The sequence below is a fragment of the Thamnophis elegans genome, chromosome 2, assembly GCF_009769535.1.
Source record: "Thamnophis elegans isolate rThaEle1 chromosome 2, rThaEle1.pri, whole genome shotgun sequence".
Lineage (NCBI taxonomy): Eukaryota > Metazoa > Chordata > Lepidosauria > Squamata > Colubridae > Thamnophis > Thamnophis elegans.
The window spans coordinates 153,846,595-153,873,916 of NC_045542.1; the positions used below are offsets into that span (position 1 = coordinate 153,846,595).

The following is a 27,322-nucleotide window of genomic DNA, read 5'->3' on the forward strand; positions in this document are numbered from 1 at the left end:
TAGTCCTCAAATTACAGCAGTTCATTTAGTGACCATTCAAAGTGACATCACTGAAAAAAGTGACATTGCTGAAAAGTGAAGAACATTTTTCACACTTACGACCGTTGCAGCATTATGTGACCAAAATTTGGATGCTTGGCAACAGACTCATATTTATGACGATTGCACTACTGTCCCAGGGTCACCTGCTCCGCTTTGACGACCTTCTGACAAGGAAAGTCAATGGGGAAGCCAGATCCACTTAGGAACTGTATACTAAATTAATAGCTGCAGTGATTCACTTAAGGACTGTGGCAAGAAAGGGCATAAAATGGGGCAAAATTCGCTTAACAGCTGTGTCACCTAGCAAAATAAATTTTGAGTTCCATTCCTAAGTTGAGGACTCCCTGTAGGCTGCTAAAGTGAAGAGTAGGTAAACAGCCAGGAAACTGTCCTCCTCCCTCACAATCTTCCTCACAAGGAAAACTAAAATGGTAGCAAGAATTTCCAGAGAGGAAGATTCATTCCTGTGATGAAGTGAGATTAATACACCAGTTCAGGGGTGGGTTTCTCGCCCCGTTCCAACCGGTTCGGTTGGAACGGGGCCAGCGGCGTCCTCGTGCACGTGCGCAGTGCACGCATGCGTACTAGCATCTGTGCGATGCTCCAGCTGCTCCTGGAGGATCGCGCAGGAGCTGTATGCGTCCTGCGCATGCGTGGAAGCGCAGAACTCGTCAAAACCGGGTAAGAAACGCGGGCGGGTGGACCCTTCGGCGTTCCCGGAAGTTACTTACTTCCGGGTTCGCCGACCAACCGGTTCGCGGGAACCACCGCGAACCGCCTGAAACCCACCCCTGCACCAGTTGCTGTAGTGGTTTAAAGCACCAGGCTAGAACCGGGAGATTGTGAGTTCTAGTCCTGCTTTAGGCATGAAAGCCAGCTGGGTGAGTTTGGGCCCCCATCATCCTCTCTCAGCCCAGTCCACCTCACAGATTTTTTGTCGTTGTGGAGAAAATAGGAGGCGGAAGGAGTATTAGTTGTGTTCGCTGCCTTGAGTTATTTATAAAAATAAATAAATAAAACAGATAAAAATTGATTCATGTAAGAGGGGAGTCTCAGAGGAAGGCACAGAAGAGCATATTCCCCTCCCTGCCGTCTATAAATGATTCTTCATCTTTTGCACATTAGCTTTTTCCATTTGTTGAAGAATGGGTTAAGATACTGTGAATGGGGAGGCGTCTATTGTGCCATGTGCCCAACGTGCTTTGCAGCTGGAGCACCTGGGTTCTCCTCCTGTTCCCACGCTCTTTGTTCTCTCCGCCAGGTGCGGACTGCAGTTGCCCGCGGCGACATCGTATCGGCTGAAATTGCCTCCCGGGAGGCCCGCAACTTCTCCTTCATCAGCCTGGCGGTGGGCATCGCCGCCATGGTCCTGTGCACCATCCTTACAGTGGTGATCATCATTGCCGCTCAGCACCATGACAACGACTGGGACCCCTAGCCTGTCTTCGGCCTACTCCTGCACCCTGACAACTGGTCACAACCGCCCTGGCAACAGCCGCCCGCAGGGATGGTCCTTGGCAACCGCCTCCCCTCCTTCTCCCCTGTCTTCGCCCTTGCCGACGACACTCGAAATGCTTGGCAACCCTTCTCCACCCACTCTCCGCCCACTCCCATCGTCCTTGGCTGTTGTTGGCCTTGCTAGCCGTACCGACTCAGCAAAATGACTTCCAGGTGATGCCATTCAGACGTGCTCCATAAAGCTAAGGCTCCTAGCAAAGTTGCTTGTCCTCCGTCCATTCCTTTCCCAGAATACGTTGCTTGCTTCCTTCCTTCCTGAGGAGTAGGCTCCGCCTTCTGTGACCAAGAAGTAACCATCTTCCTCCCGCTGTGTTTGCATGCCTAGTGCTGCCCTTGTATGGACCGGGGTGCCAGCGCAGTCTTGGATAAAGCCCTGTCTCTCTGCCCCCATCATTCTTTTCATCGGCTGCTTCCCTTTCTCCATTTTTGCAATAGCTAGAGGCACCCAGTATTTTTGGAGAGCCTGATCGGCTATCTCCCCGTTTTATCTGAGGCGAGAAAGGAACCGTTGCTTTCAAGCCAAGTGAAACAAATCACCGTCCGTAATTAGGAAGGCATATATTTTCATACGCTGTTTAGCAATGTTGCATTCGGTAAGCATGCAAAGTATAATCCACAGCCTGTTGTTTTTTTTTAAGTTCTTTTTTGCAGGGCTTAGCATCACTCTTTTTATACCTTTCATTTTGCACCAGGGTTCTAACATTTCTTCCTTGGAGAAGACTCTGAAAGTTGTTGTTTTTTTTAAAAAAAACCACAAACTCTGTACTTAAGTTTGATTTCATCCCATCTGTCTCCACGCTCTGCAATCCACATTTTTACGTTTTATCCTCGCCATTTTCTTAACAGAGGGGCTTAGAGAGTTTTGTTGCCTTTCAGTGACTTTTACTCAGAGAGCCAACTCTTTTGCTACTGGCTGATATCCAGGGTCAATTAGGCAAGGCACATTACAGTAAACTTCCAACCACGAAAGAAAGAAAGGTAACTAAAGGGACTTAATAAGAACTACCAGACAATTATTTGATAGTATCAATACTTCGATAGCAGCCAGCACAATGATGGCAGAAAACATAGCAAGATCTAGCTGATCAAGAAGACAGAAATGGGGGAGGAGATGTAAAGTAACTGGAGGATGAAAGAGGCAGCAAAAGATCCAAGTGTCCATTAATAAATGGGGGTGTCCAGTGGGGCCATTTCCAGGACCAGGTAATATCCAACCTAGAAGAAAATCTAGAGAAGGGTTCCGGATTAGATGCTTTTATAGCATCATATGCTAAATAAGAGTAAGGCCTACTCTAAACGTGGTGATGAGACAATAGGATGGACTACACTCTTACAGATCAAAAGAAGTGAGAATAATATATTTTTGGTCCCCGGCTTTTAAATATTAATCAGCAAGTAGCGCCAAGGTAACATGTTAGGCAACCAGATTTAGACAAAGTTTAGACCCTTATTTGGCTTACCACACTTACTTGTCTGATCATCAATCACCCTAACCTACCTCAGGCTTACTTTTAAAAAAAATATGTGATCCACAGAACAGCCTAATAGAGATAGTCCTCCACTTACGGCTTACAAAAAAAAATTGAATTGGTCATGTGACTGATCTGCTTTATGGCCATGAGTAGGGTCCATTACGGTCATAACTTGAGGACTCGCTGTAGCAAGCCAAGAGAAGGAGTGAGCTATTCTGGCTATTAGTACCAACTAGTTTTTCATCAGGAGGGATTTGGGAAAAATACTCAAAATTGCAACCCACACCTATGTTCTGTAATCAAACAATGATATGTAATCCATCACTTTTGGGACATGCAAATTGATGCCACTGGAAACAGTGAGAGAATCTTTTACCTTATTTCCGCCTGGAAGTGAATGATATTGATAAGTGATATTTTTGAATACTTTTTTCTATGAATGACACTGCAGGTAGTAAATTAGCATAGAAGAAAGACGAAAATACTGTTCCTTTTGAGGTGCTAGTTTATTTACATGCAAGTAGTTTGATATAAACAAGGGAGAACAATTTACAGAAAGAGCTCCTTTAATTTAACAAATGGACATGAGACAATTGAGACTTGACACCACGCCTTGTTCTGATTAATAAAGTAGATCGTTTCTAAGTTGCATCGGCCAAAATCGATTGGCTGGTTTAATGGGCACGCAACACGGTGCGTTTCAGGCATGGGGAGGCTTCCCTACAGAATTTTTTTTTGCATTCCTTTGTATTTTTAAGGCCTCCTGTTCTCTCCAATCTGTGCCAAATCTCGTTATCATATGAACTTCCTATTCATTCCCCCTCCCCCCCCCACCTCTTTGGATGTTGGACTCTATACTCTTATCTCTGTTTGCAAGTGACATGGTTACAGAATCTCTGTTAATAAAGACATTTGATTGATTCCCTGCATCTGATGTAATTGTATTTACAAGTGGAAGGTTCGATAGCCTTTCTCTCACCCCGGTCAATCGTTTCTCACCTCCTTCCCCCCCCCCCATTGGTTTACAATCCCCAAATTCTGCAGTCTCTTAGGAGATGGTTGCTTAGAAACAGCAAAAAAGGGATATGGATTTAAAGCGATCGCTGGGCATGTGACAGCCCTAGAAAAGCAAGGAGAGAAACCTATAATAATAGCAAGAGGGGTGGGAGATTTTGGCTTTCCTCCACCACAGCAGAATCTCCAGCTGAGTGTCACACCTGCAAGGTTTTTGTTTTTTAAAAAAATAAGGATTCTGCAATATTCATATTCCTTCCTCGCCTTGCGAGTACCACTTCCAAATTTCTGCCTATGGTATATAAATGTGCATACGGTTTACTACTTTTGTTTCCAAGATGCCAGTTTTCAAAATAGCATCTCTTTCCTTCTCCTTCAAATGGCATGAAGATTGTGCTCTAGTACAGTGATCACTAACTGGTGGTAAATGAGAAAATTTGGGTGGTCCGCAGATAAATCTTTGCATTTTTTTATATCACACTAAATCAGGGATCCTCAAACTATGGTCCCTGGGTCGGATACGGCCCGCTGAAGCAATTAATCTCACTCATTGATGGGATGTGGTCCTTCAGGCACTTACTTAGCTGCCTGTTTAGTAACTCCAGGCGCTTCAGTGAACAGTGCTTGAAACTTTGTCCAGGATCCTTGAAAGACAGAGTTTGCAGGGGGCCGATCTAACGCCTGGGCTGGCTACAAGAAAAACATTCATTCTTGGCTGTATTTGAGATTCCCAGCTGCAATGGACAGCAAACCTAGAGTTGATCCTGGGCGCTTCTCTCCGCTAACAAGTGGCCAAGCTGAGTGCCTGAAAGACCCCATCCTTCAGTCACTAATTCATACAAGGGAACCATGGGATTATGAATTTAGTGGTTCCTGCGGTCCGAAAGGTTGGTGACCCCCTGCTCTAATGGGCCAATTTGTTTTTAAAAAGTAAGTAATTTAGTCCAATCTATCTAACTGGGAGATGCCCAAATCCCCATCAAACCTTTAAGCCTTATCTGCTCTTCCTGTGATTTTTTATCAAAGCAATGTGTTTTCTTGCTAATCTTCACAACTGAAAACAGTGAGAAATTTGTCTGGGGAAAAAACCCACACCTCTGCATTAAAATAAGGGCGAATACTTTGAGGACTGTGGCTTCTGTACAAAGTCTCCCATAAAATTCCTCCTTTGTACTCGTCCAGCGTGAACCCAGAGTCACCACATAGTGTACGTAAAGCTTTGAGCCTGAGTTGTATAAAGAAGGAATAGAGGAAATGTCATCGGTCTTCCCTGACTTAACTTCCAATGGTTTGACAAAAGCCTTGCCAGATTAGGCTCATTTTTTAAAAGGTCCAGCAGCTCTGGCTATTTTGTATTTTTCATTATATATGTTTCATTGGTTCTAGAGCAGGGGTGTCAAACTCAAGGACGCATCTGATGTGGTCAGATCTGGCCCGCAGAGCCATCCTGGAAAATGTAAGGGGCCAGTCTGCTTCGCTTCTCCCCAGTCTACCCAATATGAAGAGGAAACATTGGGTCAGTGTGGCTCTTTGCCAGTGCAAAGAGGAAACATGTCGGCAGTTTAGGGAGTGGTGTCAAGCCGACCACCCAGCTGACCACGCCTGCCCAGCGTCAACCACAGCCCTGATACGGCCCTCAATGAATTTGAGTTTGACACCCGTGTTTTACAGCAATCAGACCCTGCCTGTCATATCTCCACTTGTAACGAGGCAGTTCATTCAGTGCTCCTTCCTTGCCTTTGCATGGTAAAAAGTCCTTCTGAAAGGCCTTCCTTCCTTCCGAGATACAGCTTTGTCATCTCAGGGATGTATCTGACAATCCACCTTCTGTCAGGCCTGGAAGCCATCTTTTACATTTGGGCCTTCAGGCCTGCCACATTTTCTACTGTGGGAAAATGGGAGGAGGGATTATATGGAGTGTGGGTGATGTATAGTGAAAATAACATTCTTTTCTCAGAGAGTCAAGGACATCTTGCCCTGCAGCTGCCATGAGGTTACTGAGCGATATTGCCAATTTTGGATGGTGCCTGATTGGACGGATTGTGACGGATTGCTGGGTAGGGATTTGAACTTTTACTTGGGTGGGGAAAAACCTGGAAGCTTTCGGATTCGGGTTTTCCCAGATGTGTCAATATGACATCTCTAATAAAATGGAACTTTGACAAGCCTCGGAGTCCTCTTTCATTGGGGGTGTTACTTGGAAGCCTGACAGCTTCATGTTGTCCATTCCAGAATTCAGTTCCATTGTATAAACACAGGTAGTCCTGACTTAATGACCCTAATTGGGACTGACAAGTCTGCTGCTAAGCAAAGTAGATGGAAAATCACACAATCAGGATTGTGGTTTCTGGCTGGGAAGAGAAAAAACTACAGTATAAGACACCCCCTTCCCCCCACTCCCCAAAGGGTGGAAATGGTGTGTCTTATATACCAAATACAGCCATTTTTGGACTCCTGAAGCTCTGTCACACAAAACGGAGGCATTTTTGCCTTTCCCCAGCCTCCAGAAGCACTTCGAAGGCTTCAGCAAGGCTGGGGGAAGGCAAAAACGCCCCCGTTTTGGCAAAAAATGGCCCATTTTCCACCCATTTTTCGCACAAATTGGGGCATTTTTGCTGAAGACTGCAGAGTCCTGGGGGCTAGGGAGGACAAAAATTTTTTTTCTTACTTACCTCTTTGAAATCTTGGTGCATCTTATACACCGGTGTGTCTTATAGTCCGAAAAATACAATACTCAGTTTCCCACCTTTGGATTTTTGCAGGCCTCCTCATGCTTCCTGTCTTGTGCACATTGAAAGCAAAGCCATTGCGCTGCAGTAAGGCTGCAGGTGAGGACGGAGGGCGCCATGGGGGTTGCCTCTAGTTAGGAAAATAACTCCATTCTTCCTCCATTAGTTGCAACTCACTTATTTCTCATTAGGGTTAAAGATGCGCTAATTTTAAAATTAAGAGGAACTGGAACGCTAAAGAGCCAATTTCATACTTACATAGCAAGCCTGTGTGTGATATTCTGTGATATACAGGTGGTCCTCAACTTACAATATTTCATTTAGTGACCATTCAGTTAAAACACCACTGGAAAAAGTGACTTACGACCATTTTTTACACTTAATGACCGTTGCAATATCCCCATGGTCACCTGATCAAAATTGGGACGCTTGCAACTGGTTCATATTTATGACGGCTGCAGTGCCCTGGGGTCATGTGATCAGCTTTTGTGACCAAAATAGGGAAGCCAGATTCACTTAATCGTGTTTACAAACAATTGCAATGATTCACTTGGCAAGAAAAGTCGTAAAGTGGGGCAAAACTCAGTTAACAAATGCTTCACTTAGCAATCTAAATGTTGGGCTCTGTTGTGGTCATAAGTCGAGGACTACCCATATTCAGTCTTATTTTTTCTGTAGGTAATAAAGTCGGAGTGATAAAGGCAAATGGTGTTTGATTTGAGGCAAAGACACCAAAGGATCATCCTGTCCAGCCATTAAATTTTGCAGCAATAGCACTTAAGACTTATATACCGCTTTGTAGTGCTTTACAGCCCTCTCTGGGGGCTTTTAAAGAGTCAGCCTATTGCCCGCAACAATCCAGGTCCTCATTTTACCGACCTCAGAAGGATGGAAGGCTGAGTCAACCTTGAGCAGGTCAGGATCGAACTCCCAGCAGTCAGTGGAGTTAGCCTGCAATACTACGTTCCAACCACTGCACCACTGCGGCTCATATTGTCAAGCACCAGCTCCTCTTTCCGCTTGCTCCGCTGAATCACAATGAAAATGCGACTCCCAAATGCTGACACAGTCAAACAGTTTTATTCAAGCAAACATTTTCTGCATGGCTTGAGCCAGCCTAGCATCCCGGGCCCGGATCCTCTCAGTAACCCTTTCTAATTCCCGGCGAGCTGCTCGGTTTCCTGGCTCTACTTGCAAAACCCCCTTGAGGTCTTGCGCCGCCCCCTCCAGATCGTTCATCGCATCATAGGCCAAGCCGCGACGAAACAAGGCCTTGGGGTTGGCCGGTTGGAGCGCAAGAGTCTTGGAGCAGTTTTGAGCGGCGTTGGCCGGCTGGTGTAACCGTAGCTGACAGGCGGCCAAGTTAGTGTGAAGCTCCGCCTTGATCTGGTCATAATCCGGGGGTGGAGCAGCCACCACAAGCAAGTGTAAGGCCCTAGCGTAGCGCCTGGCAGCCGCAGCAATGGCCCCCGCCCTGTATAGCTCACTGCCGCGGTCTTTGTTGCTAAGGACCAAGTCCCACTTCTCGCTTGCGCTCATCTCCCAAGAGTCCTTGGCCTCCGTGAAGCTCGCCAACTGGACGGCGATGGTGCAGCCCTCTGACAACCTCAGCTCAGCCTGCTCCCCTGCCAGCATGGTTTCCAAACCACGGTCCACCACACCGTCCCATTCGGCGTCACCCCCACCCAGCTCCACTTCGGCCCACCTCGAGGACGGGTAGCTCAAGGGCCCTTCGTGACTGGCCTCGATGAAGACTTGGCAGATGGACCCTTCCTTCGGTTTATCTAAACCTGTCCCGGCCGCGAGGATCAGCTTGATAAAGGTGCCATCTGGGCAAGGCCAGCAGACCCCTGGCTGGGACTGGATGGGAAGCGGTGGGTTCTCTTTTACCTTGTCCCCAAGGTCCTTTTTTCCAGCATCTTGGATGTTTTTGTCACAGATGGGGGTTCTCTGGTCCGGCTTCTTGCCTGCTTCCCGTTCTCCAGCAGTCTGGCTCTTCAGACAAGCTTTCTCTGAGCTTGCCACCCCTTTCGGCTCCATCCTGAGGTTCCACGTCGAGTGATGCGAAAGTCCTGGGTCCCATCAAGAGAGAAAATGGGGGGTTATTCTAATGTTGAATTGCTAAGAAAAACTTGGAGAGAATAACAGAGTTGGAAAGGATCCTGAAGGTCTTTTGGTCCAACCCACCCCTGCTCTAGGAGTTCCTATACTAGTGATGGCTAACCTTTTTGTTGTTGAGTGCCAAAAAAGCAAGGACGCGCACACAATAGCGCGTGCGGGTGCCGGCACCCATAATCCAAAGCGCACCCCTACATGCACATGCGCACACAACCCCCACCACCCTACGCTCCCCCTTCACATGCGTTGCACTCCTCACCTCCAAGCTGAGCTTGGTATTTCCTCCGTGGGGCCGGGGGAGGTCGTTTTCGCTCTTCCCAGGCTCCGGAGGCTTTCCTGATTTTTGGAAGGCCAAAAATCAGTTGGCAGATATGGCTCCATGTGCTACCTGTGACACCATAGGTTCACAATCACGGTCCTATTCCATTTTGAACAAATGGCTGTTCAATCTCTTCTTAAAAACCTCCAGGGATGGAGCAAATACAACTTCCGGAGGCAAATTGTTTCACTCATTAATAGTTCTCACTATCAGGAATTAACACGTAGAAGTTGACAGATAGAAATTGCATTCCTTGCAACCTTTACAACAACCTTAATCCTCCTGTGACTCAATCCTTTGTATAATACTAACTAAACCATGGTTTGTGGAATAAACCAACTGGATTTGTAAAAGCCAGAAAATATGGTTCATGAATTGCCAGAGTTACATTTACACAACATTATACCAGAACAAAACAAACCACATTATAAATTTGTATACTGGGAGAATCAAACCAAAGTAATTTGTTGGCTAGAAGGTTGGATACAAACCCAGTAGTTTTTTCCTGTGACCCAACAAATGTGCGCACGACAAAAGCGCGCCAACAAAACCGTGGCGCTAAAACCGCGATGTCATCAACGCGCCGACAACAGCGCGCCGACAGAAGCGCGATTTAAGTTAAGGTAAGGGTTAGGGTCAGGGTCAGGTTTAGGGTTAGGTTTAGGGTTAGGTTTAGAGCGTGCTTCTGTTGGCACGCTGTTGTCGGCGCGCTTCAGCGCTCATTCGCGGCGCGGTTTAGAACTCGCAGTTTTGTCACCGCGGTTTCGTCGAGCACGCTTTTGTCGCTCGCTCTTTTGTCAGTGAACCGTTTTTTCCCCCCTAAACCCCATCTTAAGGTAAAATTTCAATCTCAAAACTATGAAACCATTCTCATCATCTGGGCCATGCCTGTTAAAACAGGAATAACAGTAGCATAAATCATAACAATTGATTTGAAGAAAACCCAAAATGATATAAGCCTCCGAATAGATTATAAAAGGAAAAAAAATACTCTAGCAATAGTACAGAAATATGGTCTTTATGGGGTTCTCTGCTTGTCTTCTCCATTTTATTAAAGCATTTGTGGGGTCTGTTAACATTTGCTGCAGTTTCTCCCAGGCAATCAAAAATCCCCCCCAAAAGATCCTCCTTCAACAAGATCACACTCATCAATGGCTTCATAATATTGGCATTTAGTAGCTAGTTTTCAGCTTATCTTCTCTGTCTTTTCTACATCATACACACAGACATTTTACACACCCAGTAAAAGACAGTTCCCATTCATCCTCTGCCCACTTGCCTTGCATGTGCTTTTCCAACAGATCACTCCTACACCGATGGCACTGAGTGTGTGAAACCCTGAATCCCACTGTCCACCCACCACTAAGATTTACCGTCACATCTCCGTTCTTTTAGGCTTATTCTCGGTCCCCGTTCTCAGCGCAGGATGGAGAAGATTGCCATGGCGAGACATTGGGGGGGGGCGGGGGAGTGCAATTTAGCTTCTGGCTCCGTTACGTTCTCTAATTTCATTCCATCTCCCCCACCACTTCTTTCTCCCTGAAACGTCATTTCCTCAGCAACCACCTGTCCTAGCAACTATTGTATGTTGAGACTGTCCCTCAAAAGAAGACAGGTTAGAGGCAGGCAGGCGGGCAGGAAAGAGGGAAACCCTTTCTGATCTTTCCCTCTCCTCCCTCCTTTTGAAGATTCCTCCATCATTTATCTTCTCTTGATCCTGAAAGCTCACTAGGGAGCTTCTGACCAAGGGGTCCAGCAATGACTCTTAAGAGAGCATGGCTTTGATAGATGAGTTCAAAAAGTCCTTGAGATACCCATCTTTTTGTGATTTGTTTGAATTCAGAGGCATTGTTATCCAGGAGAAAGGTCTGATGAAGGTAACAGAGCTTGAGTAGTTAAGTAGATGTAAGATGTTAAGTGTTGGGACTGAACCTGATCTAAACAAGGAGCTTCTTCACAATTTCAACCCATCTTCAGTGATGATCTGTAACTCTTTCAAGGACCTTCCAGCCATCTCTTTTCCTCTATCCTTTTTTTCTACTCAACCTTGACAAAGAACAGCAATTTTTCTTGTCCTTCATCTACTCACATCAAACCCACAAAGTATATGAAAAGGCGAAAGATTTATACGATCTGAAGAGAAACCAGAGTATATGAATTTCAGCTTCCTGATCATTGTCTTAAGATAACAGTCAATGTTTATTTCATCCAGGAATAAATAATGGATTCTTACTATTGTCTGTCTGTCTCTATAATTTCTCTCTATATATATATCATCTCTATCTCCATCCATGCATCCATCCATCCATGCATCCATATCTATCTATCTATCTATCTATCTATCTATCTATCTATCTATCTATCTATCTATCTATCTATCTATCATCCATCTATCTACCTACCTACCTACCTACCTACCTATCATCCATCCATCCATCCATCTATCTCTTCTCTCTCTCTCAACATTTGTGAACATACAGGTGTACATACACACATTTATAAATATATTTAAGTAAATATATTGCATAGCTCAAACAGGTTAGATTGGTTAATTGATCTTCAATTTTCATAGGGATGGGACAACCTTTTTCTAATTACACTATATTCTCTATTACATATTTTATTTTTGTTTGTTAGATGTATCGTATCTGCCTGAATATGAAATTAAATAATTTCATGCCATCTTTAGAAGAAACCTTTCCCAGAGCTCAGCTGACAGCTGTTCAAAACTACCTCTGTCAGAGTTGACACTCAGACTGAATGCTGCCTTTGTCCTTTCTAAAGTCTTCCCCCCAGGTATCAACTTATTATGTATTTTATTTAGATGCTTACAATATTTATGCACAAGAATTTTCTCAAGGTGATTGTAAAATAAAATCAAGAAAAAATTGACAGCACAAGGTTATAGTTGTCAATAGTCTTCTTATGTGCAGTTGATTTAGGAGTTGGAATATACTGTACCGGTAGTCCTTGGTTTATAACTATTCATTTTGTAACTGTTTGAAGTTACAACGAAAAACATTATTTATGACCAGTCCTCACATTTAAAACTGTCACAACATCCCCACAGTCACATGAACAAAATTCAAGCACTTGGCAACTGGAATCCATTTACACCACCTGCAGTATCCTGAAGTCCCTTAATCACCATTTTTAATTTTTTTAGCTTGCTTCTAATTAGTAAAGTCAATGGGGGAAGTTGGACTTGTTTAATGACTGTGCGATTCAATTAACTTCAGTGATTTGTTTAACAACTGCATAAGACAGGGTGCAACTCACTAAACAACCATTTCACTTCGCAATGTAAATTCTGCTCCCGATTGCGTCTGTAAGTCGAGGACTACCCCTACCTATTGCCTAAATTTACCATTTCCTTCCTCCCTAGGCTTAATCTTTGTATTTTCCCAGCACACTTTTTAGATTTACCTATATTTGAGCTGCATACATCAAAATGACCTTTCTTCACCGTCATCAATTTTGAAATTCACTAAAGTACAGAGGATGAAATTGTCCCGCTTCTGTTCTCTTTCTCTTTTTGTAAGAGAAAGTCTTCTAAGCCGTTAAGCCTTCTCTACTTTCAGTCAGCAAAGTGATTATGTCTGCACATTTCAGACTGGAAGCAATATGATTTCAGCGGTCATCTCTTCCAATCCTTCCTTAATCTTGCCATAATAGATTCGCTGTGGATGTTAAACAGAGAAAAATGTCTCTGTTTAATGATTTATGTTTAATAAGTCTGTTTAATGATGGAAACTAATCAAGGAGAGAAGCAATCTAGAACTAAGGGGAAATTTCCTGACAGTGAGAACAATCAACCAGTGGAACGCCTTGCCTTCAGAAGTTGTGGGTGCTCCATCATTGGAGGCTCTTGAGACGCCCCTTCTCTGAAATGGTATAGGGTCTCCTGCTTGTACAAGGGGTTGGACTAGAAGATCTCCAAGTTCCCTCCCAACTCTGTTATTCTGAAATTTATAATACAAAGTGGAAAGTATGGATTTCTGTTCTGACCCCCCTCGTCCCACACCAACACACTCCGAGTCGAAGATACTTTACAGAATTTATTAACAGACAGACAGGTCCTTGGCAGCAAACCGGCACAGATAAGCCTTGGCAGCAATCCAACACAGATAAGCCGTGGCAGCAATCCAGCCTGCCAGGCTCACAATACTGTTCTCCAACTTTTAGTCAATGCGTTGACTTCTGCAAAAGGGGCGTGTGCACAAGCATTCCTTTAATAGTCTGGAGAGGAGCCTAATTACCACCAGCTGAGTGCAATTACCTCCTGTAATTGCGTAATTGTTCCTTACGTCTATTAGCTCTCCGGTGCTGGGCATCTAGGAACAACTCCCTTGGCTCCTCCCCATTGCTGACATATCTGGATCACACTCCCTTGTCTCCTCCCCACTGGTCCAAGGCTCAGGCCAACCAGCCTCTCTGCGCCCTGCTCGGAGTCGGAACCCTATCCAGGGTCCTCCACATCCTCCAAAGCCGACTCACAGGGCTCCTCGCTGTTGGAATCTGGTGGCAGCTCCAACGGCTCCTGCTGGGCCACAACAGATTTCTCTCTCATTCCTTTCTCATTATGAGTTACACTGTTTCTCTAGGACAGATGTGTCAAACACAAGGCTTACATACTGGATCTGGCCCATGGGGTTCTTAGATTGGGCCTACAGGTCTGCCCTGGAAACAAGAGGCCCACACTGCTTCTGCCCATAGAAAACAGAGTCGGGGGGGAGCGGGGAGGGCTGCACGCAGTCTGCCCAGGCTCCGTTTTCAGCCACAAAGGCCTCCTGCAGCTCTCTGCCAGCTAAAACTAAGCTCGGGGAGACGGCTGGCAGAGGGCTTCAGGAGACCTTCAGTCTGAAAATTGAGCCTGGGCGGGCTGCCCACAGCCCCCCCAGGCTCTATTTTCACTGGCAGAGACCTGTAGGAGGTCATTGAGGCCAAAAATGGTGCCTCAACGAATGATGTCGAGCTGGCCACGCCCACCCCGGCCACAGACCCCGAGGTCAAATACAACCCTGATGCAGCCCTTAATTAAATCGAGTTTGATACCCCTGCTCTAGGAACTGTTCATCCTACGTGCAATGGTTTCCATGTTAGAGTATCAATATCAATCAAAGCTAGAATAATTAGCAGGAGACTACTAATCTGATGCAACCTTAAGTTAAATCAGTGGTAGTCAACCTGGTCCCTACTGCCCACTAGTGGTCAATCCAGCTTTCATGGTGGGCGGTAGGGGTTTTGTCCGATACTGAAGCATTTTCCTTTTTTAAAATTTAATTGGCTTTTAAAAAAAATGTCACAGCATTATTTAAAAACATTTTCATTAGGTTTTCATAAAATCACCATTACTGTGGAACCGATGGATGGTTAGAAAATTTTACTACTAACAGAGATACAAAAGTGGGCGGTAGGTATAAAAAGGTTGACTACCCCTGAGTTAAATAAAGCATTATGTTTCTTCAGTTGTGGTTCGTAAAAGATCTGGATGTCCTAGCAGATCACAGGTTAAACATCAACCAACAGTGCAATGCAGTTGCAAAAGATAAATGCTATTTTGGGGGTGTATTAACAGGAACAGAAGTGCGGGGCACAGAAATAAATAGGCTGTGCATGGAAGTCTGTGACAAAGCAGTCTTGAGATATTTGAAGAGTTCTTGTCATATAAAGGAGGGACTAAATGTCCTTTCTTTGGCCACAGAAAGCAGGAATAGAACATAGGTTGGGACTGCAGGGAAGCAGATTCAGGTTGGATAAGAGAAAGAATTTCCTGATGTAAGACTTGTCAACCAATGGAATATAGCAGGTGGGTGGACTTCAACTCCCAGAATTCCTGAACCAGCTGGCTCGAGTTGAAGTGCACCCATCCGAAAGCAGCCTAGGTTGAGAAGCACTGTAAATAGGTTGCCTCTTGAACTGGTATATAGTCACCTTCACTGGAAGCCTCTAAAGGTCTGTTCAAAACACTTTAGAAGATCTTGCACTGAAAAGTATTTGGAGCAAGGTCCCTTCCATTTCTGATGCTGATTTTACTCCCCTACAGCCATGCTCCATGGGTTAAGCATTCTTGTTTCTGGTTAGCAGGAAACCAAGGTAATTTGAAATAAACAGGTTGACACTGAGAATAAAGGGCAAAGAGGAATCAGTGTACTACAGGACATGGGAGCAATTTTATGATTGGTTAGAAAAGAGATACAAATATATAAACAGAAAGGAACAATAAAACAAATAACTCAGAAGACACATTATTAAATTGGGGGGGGGGGTAGGAAAGTATTAAAATGCAAGTATACAAATTAGAAAATTATACAAGTGGAATTATTATTAGAAATAAAATGTAACAGAGAAAATTATTTGTATGAAAATATAAAGTTGGGATTGCTGAAATGCCAACCCGAGAACCCATCAGAGAAAGTAAATAAGCAAGGGCAACAATGGAAAGGAGGAAGGATGAGGAGGGAAAGGAAGAAAGGATAAAGCAGAAGAAGTTTGAGAGGGGAATTAAGAGTAGCAGAGAGGGTAAGAAGGAGGAGAAGAGAGGAGGAGGGGAGGAAAGAGAGGGGAAGAAGAAAAGAGGAAGGAGAGGTGGAAAGAATAAGGCAGAGAAGGGAGGTTGAGAAGATAGGAGCAAGGTTGTTGCAAAATAAGATGGAGGCATGGGGTGACAAGAAAATGACAAAATGTATTCCATATATTTGTAAGAAAATAATGATAAAGATTAATGATGAATAGATAAATGTGAATAGTAATTGTAAGAGTGTATATTTGTGAAAGAGAAAAATAAAAAAAGGAAACCAAGGTAATTCCATAGAAGCAGTCCTTGACATACCACTACAATCGAGCCCCAAATTTCCATTGCTAAGTTGTTTAGTGAGTTTTGCCCCATCTTACAACCTTTCTTGCCACAGTTGTTAAGTGAATCGCTGCAGTGGTTAAGTTAGCAACAGGTTTGTTAAGTGAATCTGGCTTTCCCATTGTTTTTGCTTGTCAGGAGGTTTTAAAAAACCGCCGTAGAAAGGAAAAGTCAGAACTTTCCTAATATACAAACTTTTTCCCATCTTAAACTGGGGTGCAATGGCATGAATTCCAGGAAGCAGCAAAATTCAAAATCTTGCAGATGAGGTCAAGATTTGTTATATTTGAAGAATGAACTGCTTCTATTCTTTATTTTTGCATGCATAGTTTTGTTTTCTTTCTTTTCAACCCTTATTTTATATTCATTCTTGTTAGTGTTTAACCTTTTAATTTAAAAAAAATCATATGCATAATTAGCATAATGTTATTAAACACAAAAGCACCAGGCTGGGTGAGGCTGCTGCCTATAATAATCAAAGTGTGTCATCTCTGGAACTGAAGCTGCAGGGATCATAAAACTACATCTCCCACAATGCTTCTGTCCATCCTCCACATATGCTTCCTCCTTTCCTTTTGACAAAGCCATTTCTGACGCCCAGAGCAGAGCTTTTCAGGCTGACCAGAGCTCCGATTATTCAAGAAGATGGTGTGACTCATAATTGGTGGTAGGTGAAGAGTTGCAAAAGGAAAAAAAAGAGGGGCAGCATTTGCTTTCTGGGGTGGTTGGGGGGGGGGAGGAGCAGGGGACCCTGGTAAGAGCAGAAAGCTGGCAAGGCATGGGTTTAACCTAAGGAGCCTTTGGAAATCAAACTCCCCAAACCAACTAATGTTTGGATGATCCAGATCTCGGAACATATTCCTGATTTTATTTTTTCCTCTTTCCAATTCAGCCTGCCGTTATGTGGCTAGGAAAATAACATTGTTCCTGCGCCAGGAGGATGGGGCAGAGACCATGTTGGCTTGCAAGAACCGGACAACTCCAGCTGGTGAGACAGAGATACCCTCTCTCCCAATGGCCAGCTTCAGTCGGTTGGCATCCTTGGGGGGAAAAGGGTTCAAGAAAAAAGAAAAAAAATACTAGGCTAGGAGCTGGATGGCTCTCATCAGGGGTGGGTTCCTATACCGGTCGGGATCGTTTCACTACGTGTGGACTTTGCGGCTGCGTGTTACTGGCGCATGCACAGTTGACTAAATATAATTCTGTGCATGCACAGAAACATGCCGGCAACTGCATAAGAGATTGGGGAACTGGTTCGGGAGCGTGGCGAGCAGTGGTGGGATTCAAATAATGTAACAACCGGTTCTCTGTCCTAATGACCAGCTGGGTAGGCATGGATCAGTGGTCATGTGACCTGGTGGGCATGGCCAACTCAACATCACTCATATCGATGGGCACTTCAGCTTAGCTGTTACAATGTAATAAGGGTTAACCGGAGAGGCAGTTTCTGTAAACAGGGCAATAAAGATTAGGCTAGAAACAACATCAGAATGTTTCCTTCCTGCCTTCTGAAAGCTTCCTGGGTTTCCCACTCAGTTGAAAGTCCATGATCTTGTCCCCACACCCACAAGGATTAGTCCTGTGAAGTGGGGGGGGGGGGAACAAAAAGGGATTTCTTCCAACAATCGGTTCTCTGAACTGCTTAGAAAGTTAACAATCGGTTATCCCAAATAGGTGCGAACCGGCTGAATCCCACCATTCATGGCGAGCCTGGGTAGCTGCCAGTTTGCGACCTAGGCCGCAATTCCACCACCGGTTCGGCTGAACTGGGAGCATTCCAACTCTTGCCCTGATGTATCTCACAGCTATTTTTTCCCCCTTTTGCAGGTATCCCAAAAAAGCCAGGAGGGTCTGAATGCATTCCTTGCTCAGCCAGCGAAAAATGTCCTCTCGCGGCTACTTCGGAAGTCAGAACCCAGGAACCAAACTCCTGATGAAGTAAAATAAAAACGGACAGCAGAGCGGAAAATGACGGTTTGTTTGACAAAATCCTGTGGATGCAGGAAGTGAACAGACCTGAGAATCTGTCCTCCTCTCGTTGTTCCACGATGAAAATAAATTTCAATAAAGAAGTGTTCCATGCATTTTTTTGAAAGAGTGTTTACAAAAGGTGATTTAGTCGCTGATGGGGGGCAGGGGGTGATCTTGCAATGTAGAATTCACATTGATGATTTCTTTTTGACAGTAAAACGAAGCAATCCGAGATTGGTAGTTTCAGAGATAGGGCTCGGCAAATTGCGGTGATGGAATGGAAATACAATACACTACCTCCGTTTCTCTCCCTCGGAAAATTAAAAAGGTTGTTAGGGTTTTTGCAAAAAAAGAATTACAAGTTTAAGAGATCTACTTTCTTATTTAATAAGAAAGATTTACCAAGCAAGCTTGAAAAAATAGAGACAGACTGACATATACTAAAGATTCTTAAAGTTTTCATATTCATTTTTGTTTTAAAGGTTTTAAATGCTGTTACAATGAACTTAATCTACATTATGCCGCACATTTATGCTATTTTTGTTATTTATTTGACTTATTTAATAACCTGTTATATATTAATGGCATATTGTCCTTTTTTTACATATACAGTCCAGTCCTCCATCAATTTAATGCCCCAGGACAGGGGTCAGCAACCTTAAGCACTCAAAGAGCCACAAAGGTCCTAACCAGAAGCCCACAATTCAATTCTCTATGGTTCCCCCACCATAGAGTCTCCGCCTAGTACGGCATCCTTTTTCCTCTACCTGCCCTAACCGAAAGCCCTATCAATTGTGGATCCGACGGGCCACAGGGAGCCATAGTAGAGGGATGAAAGAGCCATATGCGGCTCTAGAGACGCGGGTTGGTGACCCCTGTCCTAGGACAAAGAGGAAAAAAAGGGCAGAAAAACAATACAGCAGAATTCTCCTTTAACAATTTTGTTGCAATTTTGTCATACTGTTTTCTTTTTAACATGTTTTACTAAACAGTGTTTGACATGTTGTTTCCCATCCAAAAATCCTGGGTTACTACTAGGCAGATCTTTCCTTTTAAAATGTTCCTTTTTAAATGCTTAAGTAAAAAAAAAAGCTGTTTCTTATTGCTCTGGGGTAAAGATCTTAATAATATACAGTAATCATTCAACATCCCACCTACTCAGTACCCGAGGAAAGGACGTAAATAGATCAATATGACTAAAACAATATGAGAAACTGAAGAACCTTCTTGGATGAGAAGTGAAATGTCTTCAAACAAAAACCAAAAAGTCAAGTTGCCTCTTGAAAAAGCACCTTTGGGATAAATATGAGAAACTATTTACCGTATATTTTTCCTGTTAGGCAATACATTGCTCACCCACTATACCACATTTTTAAAAATTCATGTATATATAATAAAATACAGCCTGCTATTAAAGAAAATTGTTACATAAATTCAGATTTCATTACATAAATGGATGGAAGAGTGATAGCTTGAAGTCTTACGTATACCATACCATACCATACCATACCATACCATACCATACCATACCATACCACACAATAGCAGAGTTGGAAGGGACCTTGGAGGTCTTCTAGTCCAACCCCCAGTCTAGGTAGGAAACCCTATACCGTTCCAGACAAATGGCTATCCAACATCTTCTTAAAGACTACCAGTGCTGGGGCATTCACAACTTCTGGAGGCAAGTTGTTCCACTGATTAATTGTTCTAACAGGAAATTCCTCCTTAGTTCTAAGTTGCTTCTCTCCTTGATTAGTTTCCACCCATTGCTTCTTGTTTCGCCCTCAGGTGCTTTGGATAATAGTTTGACTCCCTCTTCTTTGTGGCAACCCCTGAGATATTGGAACACTGCTATCATGTCTCCCCTAGTCCTTCTTTCTGTTAAGCATTGTATAGACACAATGGATTCCTGAATCCTGCAGTTACTGATCTTCAGCATACCTAACTCTTAATTTATTTAAAATATCGAATTTAACTGAGCCCACCAAAGGTTCTGTTGTGAGCCAGATACTGAGATGGTTGCAAAGTCCCTGTGGTCATGTGTTCAATATTCAGACAATTGGCAACCAGGATGTATTTACGATAGTTACAGCAACCACTTTTCAACAAGCAAAGTCAATTGAGGGGTGGGGGAGCTGATTTTGCTTAATGACTGCGTGCTTAATAACAACTGCAGTGAATTGTTTAACAACCTTGGCAAAAAAAGGTTCATAAAATAGGGTGCGACTCACTTAACAAAGATCCTCACTTAGCAATGAAAACGTTGGTCCCAATTGAGATTGCAAATCAAAGACTAGCTGTACTTATTAAGTACAGACCTAAATCTGTCATTTTCCTCCTTCCTACGGTAGAATTAACCTTTTTATTCAATCAGTCAGAACAGAGCTGGAAGGGACCTTGGAGGTCTTCTAGTCCAGCCCCCTATTCAAGCAGGAGATCCTATATCTGTGATGGTGAACCTTTGGCACACATGCCATACAAAGGTGGCAGGTGGAGCCCTCTCTGCAGCAGACACATGAGCCGTCACCCCAGTTCAGCTGAACCACCCATGTGTGTGCGCCTCCTGGGGCCGCGAGAGTGATTGTGGGTGCACCTCGGTTCACCCACATAACACCTATCCTCCGCGAGCTGCGCTGGCTACCTGTTGATCTCCGTGTGCGCTTCAAGGTGCTTCTTACCACCTATAAAGCCCTTCATGGTAGTGGATCTGGGTACTTGGGAGACCGCCTCCTGCCGATTACCTCCTCGAGACCGATTAGATCTCATAGATTAGGCCTCCTCCGAGTGCCATCTGCCAGCCAGTGCCGGCTGGCTACTACGCGGAGGAGAGCCTTTTCAGTGGCAGCTCCGACCCTCTGGAACGATCTCCCCGTGGAGATTCGTACCCTCACCACCCTTCAGACCTTCCGCGCAGTCCTCAAGAACTGGCTATCCCGCCAGGCCTGGGGGTAAAGATTTGATCCGCCCTCACCCGAATGTTGAATGAATGTTGTTTACTTTTTAATTATGTGTTATGTTATATGTTACTGTTTGTATCCCCCTCCCCATAAGTTGTTAGCCGCCCTGAGTCCCCTCAGGGAAAAGGGCGGCCTATAAATAAACTTATTCCTATTCCTATTCCTATTCCTGCTGGCCAGTTGATTTTTGAGTGCTGCGCATGCACGAGGCCCGGGACACATGTAGGAGACACATGCGCATGTGTGAGGGGTTGCACGCGCATATGCAGGCGGGGGGGCAGGGGAGTGTGGGCATGCAACATGCCCCCCACGCCTCGTGGAGGGAGGCTGCAGGGAGGCCTGGCTAGGCCCAAAATGGGCCATGGGGGGGTGTAGCACATGCATGCGTGGGGGGCAGAGGAAGCATGGGGGGTGTTGTGCATGCATGGCATTATGGGTGTGGGCACACACATACTGTGGTGAACATGCGCACCCTTTCAACAAGTGATGACAAAAAGGTTAGCCATTAGTGTCCTATATCATTTCATACAAGTGATAATCCAGCCTCTTCTTAAAAACCTCCAACGATGAAACACCCACAACTTCTGAAGGCAAAGCTGTTCCATTAGTTAATTGTTCTTCAGTGTTTAATTTTAAGCTTAATTGCCTGCTGCTTCTCTCCTTGATTCGTTTCCATCCATTGTTTCTTATCCAGCCTACAGGTGCATTGGTAAATAAGTTGACCCCATCTTTGTGGCAATCTCTCAAATACTGGAGTACTGCTATCATGTTACCCCCTAATCCTGTTCTTCATATATGGTTTAGTCTCCAGGCCTTTAATCGTCTTAGTTGCTCTTCTCTGCACTTTTTGCAGAATCTCAACATCTATTTTTGTAACGTGGGGAACAAAACTGGATGCGGTACTCCAGGTGCGGCCTAAGGCTTTATAAAGCAGTACTAATACTTCACGTAATTTTGATTCTATGCCCTTGTTTATACAACCAAGGATTGCATTCCTCCAGCATGCTAGCTTTAATCTATTTTTGAGCACCTTGAAAACAAAATGACCTTCCTTGCTTCTTGACCATCATTAAGTTGAAGTTTGCTAAGTACAATGCATGATGTCGCCCCGATACTTTTCCCTTTTTATAACTCTAAGCCTTCTCTACTTTCAGCCAATAAAGTGATTATGTCTGCACTTTTCAGACTGGAAGCCTTTCAACCTCAAAATGATTTCACCGGTCATCTCTTCCAATCCTTCCCTAATCCTTCCTTAATAGATTCACTGCAGAGTGAAACAGGGACAGTATCAAAACTGCGGATTACTGTCGGCTTTCCTTTCTTATTGCGAGTCACTCTGTTTCTCCAGGGCTTCTCGTCCTACGGTTTCTGTGTTAAGAGTACAAATATCAAAACCACACTAGAATAATTATCAAGAGACTTATGATCAGATGCAATCTTACATTAAGGCATTATGTTTCCTCAATTATGGTTCTTAAAAGATCCGGAAGTTCTAGTACATCACAAGCTAACAGTGTCATGCAATTGCAAAACAGTAAATGCTATTTAGGGATGTATTAGTAGGAACAGAAATTCAGTTCACAGAAATAAATAGACTTTGCATTGATGACTCTGTGACAAAGCAGTTTCAGATATTTGGAGTTATATAAAGGAGGGACTAAATTTGCTCTTTTTTGAGGCCACAAAGGGCAGAAGTAGATTATGGGTTGAGCCTGCAGGGAAGGAAGTTAGGAAGTTTTACTTTATTGTCACTGCACCTCGTACAATGAAGTTAAATTCCATCTTCAGTGTGCATCATACATAAGAAAACTATTTAAAAAACAACAACACACGTCCTTCACTTTCTCACAATTGAATTGAAAACTCCTGATACTGCATTAATATTGCACTATACAGTAGAATTCAACATAGTTACTGCTCTGGGATAGAAACTGTTTTTAAGCCTATTTGTCCTTGTTATTATTGTCCTGTACCATCTGCCAAATGGCAATAGTTCAAAAAAAAGGGTGCCCAGGATGAAGCATATTCAGGTTGGATACAAGGAAGAATTTCTTGACAGTAACATCTATCAACCAATATAATACAGTAGGTTGCCTCTTGAATTGATAATCACCTTCACTGGAAGCTTTTAAACATCTGTTCAAAATGCTTTAGTAGATTTTGCACCAAATGGTATTTGGAACAAATGACCTCCACAATCTCTTCCAATTCTGATGCTTCTGATTTTATTCCCCTTCCATGCCCCATAATTTCCCTTGGTTTAAGCATTCTTCATTAGCACATAACCAAGGTTAAGTGGAGATTCCATATTAAAATCTCTGCTAACTGGAAAAGGAAACCCACCCTGGTTTAAAGGATACTTTTAGCTCGAGAGGAGCCTTGGATCACTGTTAAAACTTTGTGAGATTCTGAGAGTGGAGAAGTCACTTGCCTTAATTTGCTCTGTGTAGTATATAGGCTTTCTAGCAGAGAAAAGTAAGAATAGATCAGGGGTGCCAAAATTTCAACTCACTGAACCCTTCATGAAATTTCAGATTGTTCATCCTCCCAACATTATATGAAAATAATTTAATAAATACCATTTTAACTAAATGTACTATGAAAACAATTACTACCGCTGCTAATCATAATGGCTAGTCTCATCGACCCTTGTAGATGGGGGGAAGAAAAGAAATCCAGAAATATGGCATAAATACACACACAAACTACATTATCTAAAGATCTATAGAAGGAGAAAGCCAGAATATTAATAACACGGAATTTTTTTTCCAGTCTTAAACTTAAACTGAATTTCAGGGAGGAACAAAATTAAAACCTTAAAAATGAGATCAAGATTTATTGTACTTGAAGAACTAGTTTATTCCTTATTTTCGCATCTTTGGCTTTTCCTTTGTTTTCTTTATATTAGTTGCTAGTTTTTAATCTCCTTAAAAAAAAAAATTAACTACACACTCACACACACGATATTATTAAAGATAGCAGCGCTAAACTGGGCGGCTGCCGCTTACAGTAATCAAAGCTTTGCCATCTTCGGATCTGAATCCGCAGGAATAAAACTACACTTCCCACAATGCTTCTCTCCACCCTTCGCGTCTGCTTCCTCCCTACATCTTTTGACAAAGCCATTTTTTTGCCGCACAAAGTGGAGCTATCCAGGCTGAGCGGCTCCCCGTTTCTTCAAATAGATGGCGTGACGCATAATTGGTGGTAGGTGAAAGGGTTGCAGAAAAGGAAAGAAAAGCAAGCAAGCCATCACTTTGGGGCTGGAGGAGGGGGAAGCATGGGAACCTGGAAGATGAAAGCAGAAAGCTGGGAAAATGAATCTCTAAAGCTGGGAAGGAACAACAGGTTTACCCCAAACAGCATCCAGAGATCAGTTGCCACCAAAATAAATACACAGAGGTGGCCCTATAGTCCAGATCTTGGGGGATATTCCTGATTTCTTTTTCCCTTTCCAATTTAGCCTGTCGCTATGCGGCTAGCAGAATAGCATCGCTCCTGCGCCATGGGGATATGGCAGGGAGCATGTTGGCTTCCAAGAAAACATGACGAACTGGTAAGACAGAGATACCCCACTTTCCAATGGGCACCCTCAGATCGGTTGGCAAAAGTCTCTTTAGGGGAAAAGGGTTGGGAATAGTGGTAGTTGCAGAAGAGCTATGGGGGGAAAAAAGACTATGCTAGGAGTTGGATGGCCCTGATGTATCTCACTGCCATCTTTTCTTGTAGGCATCCCCAAAAAGCCTGCAGAGTCTCCATCCATTCCTAACTCTGCCAGCGAAAAATATCCTCCCGCGGCTACTTCCAAAGATGGGACTCAGGAACCAAAGTCTGGATGAAATAAAATAAAAAGGGCAGCAAAGCGGATAATGACGGTTTGTTTGACAAAGTCCTGCGCATGCAGGAGGTGAACAGACCTGAGAATCTCTTATTCTGTCCTCCTCTCTTTGTTCCACTATGAAAATAAACTTAAATAAAGAAGTATTTCATGCATTGTAAAAGAAAGAGTGAGTGCTTAACCAAAAGTAATTGGCTGCTGATGAGGGAGGGGGTGATCTTGCAATATAGAATTCACATTGATTCCTTTTTGACAGTAATACGGAGCAATTGAGATTGGGAGGAACAGAGATTTCATTTGGCAAATTGTAGTAATGGAGTGGAATATAGTATTGTACATTTTCTCTCCCTCAGAAGATAAAGTCTGTCTTGCATAAAAGTATCACAGGTTTAAGGGATCTATTTTGTTATTTAATAGTACTTGAAATTTGTCAGGTTTGATTAAAAATGGGGGACTGACATTACTAGAATTTGTTAAAGTTTTCATATTCAGATTTGTTTTAAGTGCTGCTTTATACTATTACAGTGAATTTTATCTTCATGAAGCATATGTTTCTTATTTTTTGTAATCTGCATTATTAAACTGTTATTAGTAGCATATTATTTTTACACATACACAAATATACATGAACATATATTCCTCTATTTAGTGCAACAAAGGTTGTTGCAAACTTTTTATTTTTGTTTTTAAAATATTTTTCATAGCTTTAGTGTTTTAATTATGTTATCTATCAAAAAATCTTCAGTTATTAGGCAGATTCTTCTTTTTCTTTTAGGGTGTTCCTTTTTAAAAGCTTGAGCCAAAAAAAAAAGCTTTTTCTCATTCTTGTGGGATAAAGGGCTTAGTAATATATAGTAATCATTCAACATCCCACCTACTCAGCACCTGACAAAAGGAAGTAAATACATAAATATGGCTGTAACAAACTGAGAAATTATCTTTCCTGTTAGGCAATACATGTTCACCCACTAGACAACATTTAAAAAAAATCATGCAGCTACAATAAAATACTCTCCAAAGAAAGAAGCTTGTTACATAAATACAGGAAAAATATTGTACACTATTGCAGCCAGGAAAAGGGTAGCAAAACATTCATAAAAAGATGTAAGAAAAATACGAAAGACCTATAGAGACACAGGTGGATTCCTGTATTCTGCAGCTGCTGATTTTCTACATAGATACCATTTCTAATTTGCTCGAAACATTTTTAAAACACAGTTTTATCTAACTGTCCTGAACCCATGAAGGTTTTGCTATTAACCTAACACTGAATGCTAAGACTTGAGTATTAAAAAAAAGATCAAGCTTTAACCTTTACAAAGTTTGATAATTTTAGTACTGAGCAAAAAAAAAATTTTTAGACTTTTAAAAGAGTACAATGCTTGGAAGGAATTTGTGATTTGAAGTGATCCGCAAACCAGTCACAGCATGTTTTTTTCAGATTTATGAAGAAATATGAAAGAATATTCCTGGATTAAATATTTTAAGGAACAGCAATATGGAATTGGCTGGAATCTTAATTATTTTGCATTTTTTAATGCTTGTGCATGTGATCGCAGATAAATTCATTTTATGCCTTCTGTTATTTTGTGCAATCCAAGGTAGAGTGAGGGGATAAAAAAGATCAAAAAACTAAATTTCTTCCTTAGGGGGGGAAAAAGTCTAGTTGCCTTTTGAAAAAGCACCTTTGAGACAACTATGACTGAGAATATCCACAAACATTTTACCCATTCTTTAATAGATCAACGTGTTAATTACAGTGCCCATACAATTAGATTTTGCAACAGTACAAAAGTAGGGAAGGGGGAACTGGTAGTCTATTTTTATTCTCAGAAAACCTATTCAATGTAAATCAGTGAGGTTTGGTTACAGTACTGAATGAGTTGAAATTAAGAAATAATGCTAATTAATTCAATTTTGTAGATAACAATACTAAAACTACGGATTTGCTCAGAATGACTCACTAGTAGAATGTATACTTTTTGAACGGCACGATTTTTTAAAAGATAGCCTGTAAAACAGCCTACTCAACACCATAAAAATGTTAAATGTCAAAAGAAAAAGAACTACAATTCCCAGAAGCACAGCGAACGAAGCGGCAGACGCATGCGCCGCTTTAGTGGGTTTTTTAAAAAGCTTGTACGCATGCGCGCGTCACGTTTAAATACTCCAATGCACGTGGTCGGGATGAAACTTACCTGGTTCCCCCCACCCTCACAGAATTCGTTGGCGCACACCGAAGCAATATCCGTCTGTCGTGCTAAAATTCAACGCATGACGAGAAGCGACTAACCACCCGTCTGGCCTAGGCACGCGCACTTCCGTTCAACGTTTGACACCCCCCCCCCCCGTATAAACTGCCCTCCTCGAGGCGCTCCTTTGCCGCATGACGAGCCCTACGCATGCGCATTTGCGTTTCCCGATGCGCTTCCGCTATACCCTTCCGTTCCCGTTGGTGGGCACGCCGGTCGGGTCCCGCCTCGTCTCT

The 27,322-nt window shown here is 43.1% G+C and overlaps 2 protein-coding genes and 2 long non-coding RNA genes across 4 annotated transcripts in view; 3 read left to right on the top strand and 1 right to left on the bottom strand.

Moving 5' to 3' along the window:
- Nucleotides 1-5,908, top strand: part of PRRT1 (proline rich transmembrane protein 1) — a 41,530-nt gene extending 35,622 nt beyond the window's left edge. The window contains exon 4 of the mRNA XM_032208533.1: nt 1,304-5,908. Coding sequence (XP_032064424.1) covers nt 1,304-1,480 — 177 coding nt within the window. The 3' untranslated portion in view covers nt 1,481-5,908. The remainder of the gene's footprint in view (nt 1-1,303) is intronic.
- A 1,790-nt stretch (nt 5,909-7,698) lies between these two features.
- Nucleotides 7,699-27,197, bottom strand: FKBPL (FKBP prolyl isomerase like). The gene is made up of 2 exons (XM_032212164.1): nt 27,033-27,197; nt 7,699-8,847 (listed from the first exon to the last, which is right to left on the bottom strand). Exon 2 carries the CDS (start codon nt 8,813-8,815, stop codon nt 7,859-7,861), a length of 957 nt encoding a protein of 318 aa, XP_032068055.1. The 5' UTR covers nt 8,816-8,847; nt 27,033-27,197; the 3' UTR covers nt 7,699-7,858.
- LOC116504920 lies at nt 16,603-18,152 on the top strand. The gene is made up of 3 exons (XR_004254867.1): nt 16,603-16,735; nt 16,961-17,056; nt 17,896-18,152. It is a non-coding gene; the product is annotated as an uncharacterized LOC116504920 (long non-coding RNA).
- On the top strand, nt 24,093-24,990 carry LOC116504921. The gene is made up of 3 exons (XR_004254868.1): nt 24,093-24,203; nt 24,460-24,552; nt 24,726-24,990. It is a non-coding gene; the product is annotated as an uncharacterized LOC116504921 (long non-coding RNA).
- Nucleotides 27,198-27,322: the final 125 nt, after the last annotated feature.